This window comes from Perissodus microlepis, chromosome 5 (genome assembly GCF_051167445.1).
Source record: "Perissodus microlepis isolate ML-2025 ecotype Zambia chromosome 5, ASM5116744v1, whole genome shotgun sequence".
Lineage (NCBI taxonomy): Eukaryota > Metazoa > Chordata > Actinopteri > Cichliformes > Cichlidae > Perissodus > Perissodus microlepis.
In genome coordinates this window covers 33234525-33240524 of record NC_140465.1, presented here as the reverse complement: position 1 = coordinate 33240524, position 6000 = coordinate 33234525, and the positions used below count along the sequence as shown (strand labels likewise).

Sequence of the window (6000 nt, the reverse complement as noted above, 5' to 3'; positions counted from 1 at the left end):
GGAGCCAATCCCAGCTGTCATAGGGCGAGAGGCGGGGTACACCCTGGACAGGTCGCCAGTCTGTCGCAGGGCTGACACACAAGGACAGACAACCATTCACACTCACATTCACACCTAGTGGCAATTTGGATTAACCTAACCTATCCCCACAAACTGCATGTCTTTGGACGGTGGGAGGAAGCCGGAGTACCCGGAGGGAACCCACGCAGACACGGGGAGAACATGCAAACTCCACACAGAAAGACCCCGGCCTGATGGTGGAATTGAACTCAGGACCTTCTTGCTGTGCGGCAACAGATTTGTTGGCAACAGTGCTAACCACCGTGCCACCGTGCTGCCCGCAAGTTGATTCCATTCATGTTAATAAATCCTGCATTACAGCCAAACAAACTAAGAACAAACTATATGAAGATGTCATATAGGAGGAAGTATCACACAAGACTTGTGCTAAAATTCCCTGCAATCTATGTGTTGATTAGTGTATAACATATCTCCTCAATTAACGTCAAAAACAAAAGCAGTCAAAGTAACGGGGGACGTTTTTTCAAACTGACTGATTTGTCCAACTAATGAGTCAAAAATATTCAATTTACTGTCGCATATAACAAAGAAAGGGGAAAAACAACTTTGGAAACTTAAAAAAGAGACGTTACGCTTAAAAATCAGTCCAGCATAAATAAATATCCAACAAAAGCATCCTGTTTCCAGATAGTGTCAGCAGTCACCTCTCGGTGTAAACACTGACTGGACAACATAATCTACATGCAGTTGTGGTCAGTGCGGTTTCCAATAAAGGAGAAGCAGCTGTGCGCCGTGACGCGCGCGCGAAAACAGGGAGAGAAAGACAGAGAGGGGTGGGGGGAGGAGAAGGAGAGATAGGGCGCGCGACAGATCTCATCTCTCAAAATCAGCCAGTTAGTATCACAAAACACAAGAAGCGCAGGTGATCTTCAAACGTTCCGCTGTTTGCCTCCACCTTCCAAACTGACTTTCGCACCAAACTTCCGTCAGACGTCCAGCATGAGCGGAGGCAAACACCATGGATGTGCCACATGAGGCGGACCGGAGAAACTGAAACCACCGCTCAAAGTTTGTCCGTAGAAATCACTGTGACTCCGACTAAGCAAACAAACAACTTTATCCGTGTTTTTCCTCAAAAACATCACTTGTCGCCTGCCACTTGGGATTGCTTGGATTCCGCGGTGTGTCTTTATATGTTCAGCTGGGGAGACGCGTAGCTTTTCGGCGTGGTCCGCTAAAAGGAAGGTGACATGCAGGTTCTCAGCTGGACCATAGTTCTCCTGAGCCAGTGGATCCTACGGAAGGTGAGTTAACTGTCATATCGAGAAAAGGGAATTAAATGTGTGTTGGTCCACGGAGATTTGGATGATTTCGTAGAGAATCGTCTTCCTTCTTCCTTTAGAGGTTTAGTTTCCTAGAGATCACTCACCTGAGAAAATGATGCAAGCAATAACCTTTTACTATTTCCTCGTGAGAAATCGCATTTTAACTGCGTAAATCCTCCAGTTAGTCTAACTTGGCTTAAAGTTATATCTTCAAAACACCAGTTTAACCACGAAACAGACAACAAAACGCTTGTTTGGAGGCTTAATTTTGTTTTATTTGCAGAAAGGGTATGGTGACTTTTGCCCGTCTCCAAAAGGCGCAGATTTCTGCTGTCTGAGCATTTCCCCTATTAAGAAGCCCCCTCCTTATCTAGTTATCTATTTGTGCTCTTAGCAACTTCCTCTAATTTTCCTTCTGAAGTTAAACGCGCCCGTGGCTTCTTTTATTATCTCGTCATCGCTATGGCAAAGAGTTTGTGCGCCTAGTTTGGCTGCTGCAGCTGCTGCTGTGTGTGGATGAATATGCGCGTGCACGCACACGCGTGCTCAGTCGGCTGTGCACATTATATTAGAGTTTCTTCTTTTTTATTCTTTACACTGACTGTAATAATGCACAGACTTCCACACATGACAGAGTACAATACAGTACAACAGAATATAATAGAAGGCTGGCTGTCCCAGCAGATACACAGCATCTGTGCTCAGTGTGTCTTTGGCCTTAGCTAAATAAAAGAGAATAAAAACATGACCTTTCACCATATTCTTCCTCTTCTCCCTTTTCCCTACCTGTGACTCCTTCATCTTCCTCTTCATCTTTGCTCAATTTAGTTTTTCTCCAGTTTGGATCTCTTTATCACTATAATACGTAGTTTAATGCGTCTGCAAATAGAGTTTTGGTATTTTTTTTTAATAAAAAACTGTGAAACTGTTTAATAATTTTAGAATTTTGACACAAACATTTTAATTTGCTTTTTTTTTTTTTTTAAGTGAAGACTGTGAAGTCTTATTAACAAGCAAATGCTGCTTGATTTAAGTGACAAAGTGTATGAAGAGATGGCAGCTGGGTGAAAAACCTTGAGTTCCAACAGATTTGCCTCGTGGCCGACAATAACCAATATTCTCTCCAAGCAAAAAAACAAAAAGTGACTCAAAAATGACTTGTCTGTTTTGCAATTTTTTTTAAAGACTTTTTGCTGCTGGCAGATTGGGGTTAGGTTGTATTGTGACAGGTAATAGCCCCTGCACTGCTTTTGAAGATTGAATGCAAATCATTTTACCTGCCAAGTAGGACCGCTAAGGCTCGTGAGAGTGCCACTAGATTCAAGTATTAGGATTGACTTGGTAATAGATTGAATCAACCATGCTTTTCTGTAATGTGCCATTTGAAATTGTTGCGATAGAGATGAAGGAGGACAGAATCTTGTTTGTTTTCACCAACTATGCCGTGTAGATGATACAGTGATTTGGCTGGCATAATATGACAAGTTGCCTCCTTGGGAGCACTATTAGGTTGAAGGATTAAGGAGTGACGAGCTAAAGGAGGCAGTGAAGAAGTGAAGGCAGGTGAAAAATTGGGTAAACAGCGAGGAGGCATGAGGGAAAAGACAAGTCAGCAGAAGGAAAGAGAGGGCTACGCTAACCACACCTCTAACTTAATTTGACCACCTTTAATGGTCTATTAGAGTAACTTAAAGGGCTGTTTAAGTACACGTGTAAGTGCATAAGTGAGTTTGCAAGGGAAGACGGGGAGACAGAGCGAGAGAGAATCGGAATTCTCGCAGGATACCTTAAACTCATTTTATGGTTTTTGACAGCATTTAAAATGTAAAACCTATTTTGTAGATCATTTCCATAATATCTTTAAAATGAATTTTCTTTAATGTATTTGAATGGGTGGTTTTCATATTCATGCAAAAAAAGGAGAAGAGAGAAACCTAATAAAACAGTTGCACTTCCTTCATAATATGTCCTCTGCTGCGATATTATAATTTTTTCCACCTTGTGCTTTGAAATGATAGCTACAGTAACAGTACTACAAAAGAAGAAAAGACGTGTGAAAAGCTTCTTTGCTGTTTTATGCTCCCTGTAGAAACAATAGCATTAGCCAGCATCTCAGCCTGACAAAATCCTCTTATCTCCCCCCATAAAACAACTAGCTATATACCCCAGGGATATTTCAGAAACTGAGTTGCTTTAATTTCATTATATATAGTCCTACTTCCTTTGCAATCATGTCTCATGTATTCTGCATAGCTTTGCGTTTCCATAGTCTCCGTAAACGTGTGTGAGAAATGCAGCCGAGTATGTTTCCATGCCTCAAGTGCGTGCCTACATATTATTCACTTATTCGCGCCATTGTGGGGGAAAAAATCTGGGCTATCAGAAACAACAGGATCAGATGATTTTCCATCAGGGATTAAAGCAGGTGGTTGGTGGTTTCCTTCCCACTTGCTGTCTTTTTGCCCATCCTTCTGGCTGTCTGCGGATCATGTGAACTGTCAAGCAGACAGGAGCCACCACTGGCCTGTAATCTGCACAAATTATACTCTCCATTTACAAAGCGATTAGATATGTAATCTGATAAAACATGATGACTGAAGCAATCACATTACTGCTGTATCTGTTGCCTCTGAAATTATTCCCTGAGATCAAAGAATTAACCTACAAAAATAGCACAGATTCATACTGTATTTTAATTTTTTTTTTTAATTTCAGTTCTAAGACAGTTTGCTTAAGGTCAACCAATGATCCATTTTATTTAATTTGATTTCTCCTTTTTCGACAGCACCATGCCCCATTTTTGACAAACCATTACTTGTGAAATGAGTCATCCCTTGCTTGATGCAGTGAACACCTCGGGCTTTGTATTAGCCTTAAGGAGAGGGAATTTAAATGTGCGAAGATTGATGTAAAATAAAACATTACATAGATTCTGCTTTGCATAAAACCACAATCATCATTGTTTAGTTGTTGGAGTGCACGTAAGACTGTAAATGCAAGCTTGATTGTATTTTGATCATTGAATTATTGCACTGTTTTTAAAATTTTGCAGAGGTAAAGTTGGGTACTAACAACCTTAAAATCCCACTAGTGTTATGAAAACTCTAGATGATCCACTTATAACAAATGGAGGCAAGCAGCAGGCAGAAAATCACTATAATGGTGCCAAAATTAAATCACAAACAAAGTGTACAACCCTCTGTTTGGCAGACAGCTGAGATACATGTGGAGTTGCAAGAAAGGAAGCATTATGTGTGAAATTATTGATAAGGCAATGGTATTATTTTTAAGATGCACGGAAAGAGAAAGCCAGAACATGCTGCAGATTCTGGAAAGAGCTGCTGCTCTTCTCACGGCTGAACAGGCCTTTGCGGGTGTTTGCTTCTTTCCCTGTCAGAGCTTTCAGTTTCTGTTTGACATGCAGATAGAAAAGATGACCCTGGGTCAGGCTTTCAGTTACCTTTCATGCACTGTGAATTTATTTTTCCAAAGTTTTTTTTATGTAGTTTAATCCAATTTTCTTTATATAATGCAAAAATTATAACAACAGCTACCTCGACGTGCTTGCAACCTTTGAAGCCAAAGCACAACACAATCTTTAATATAATATTCAACTCTCAATGCTGATAATTATTAGTTATAAGGAAATGGATGCAAACTGCATTTCGTTGCCTTGTACCTGTGACATGTGCAATGACAATAAAGTTGAATTCTATTCTATTCTATTTTATTCTATATGTTCAGTTGCTTAAGTAAGAGTTGTGATACTGACAACAGTCATGCATGCATGTAATGAGCTTCAAATAAAGTATTCACTAAAAGTGCTCATAAAAACGAAAAAGGATCCCCGCAAGAACCAATCTTTTTTATATTATTCTACTAGATTATTGTTGCGCATGCATTAGTATTTAAGCAGGATTTTACTTTTGGCCGAACCAGTTTAATCTATACAATCAGTTAGTTTAATCAATATCAGTTAATCCTATCTTCATTAACTGATCAGTTGTAGCCTCCAACTTTAAAGTAACTACAGCTGTAAGTTATTTATAGTCAAGCAAGTTGCAAAAAATGGAAATACTACAGTACAAGTGAATCCCAGAACAGTCCTGAAGTGAAAATACTCAGTTATATATCACTATCACAAGGGTTTATTTTCATGTAATTCTGATTTTACTTCACAATTTCTATTTTTGTGTTGCTTCATGTAATGGTAGTGTCATCACAGCTGGTGAATTTGCATTCAAATTTTGCAATACAAGATTTCTAAGACTTAATTAATTTCGCTGGTTCTATATTTTCTGCCAGTTTTAATTCTGAAGATAAAAGTATGGTCATGCTGCTATTAGTTGCTGCTATTTCTAAACACTCTAAATTACCCAAGAATAAAAAAAAACAGGGGGAACTGATCCAGGTGAATTTCCTTAAATTCATATATACAACAAAAGCACGGGTCTTAAAAAGCACAGGTTTTGTGTAAGTGTGAAAAAGTCTAGTATGGAAGCTGTTGTTGATGTATATTGGGCTGTAAATGGCACGTCAGCTCATTTCCTTACTTCATTCTGCCAGTCTGAAGCAGAACATGCAAACAGACTTTTTTCAGTTGAAGAGAAATATCAGGGAAGCAAAATTCAGGGTTCCCTTAAAGTTCTAAAAA

At 39.5% G+C, this 6000-nt stretch overlaps 1 protein-coding gene across 1 annotated transcript in view; it reads left to right on the top strand.

Annotated features, from left to right (window-relative positions):
- The first annotated feature begins 826 nt into the window (after positions 1-826).
- The window catches only part of nxph4 (neurexophilin 4), a 47113-nt gene continuing 41939 nt past the window's right edge, over positions 827-6000 (top strand). The window contains exon 1 of the mRNA XM_084929476.1: positions 827-1325. Coding sequence (XP_084785602.1) covers positions 1272-1325 — 54 coding nt within the window. The 5' untranslated portion in view covers positions 827-1271. The remainder of the gene's footprint in view (positions 1326-6000) is intronic.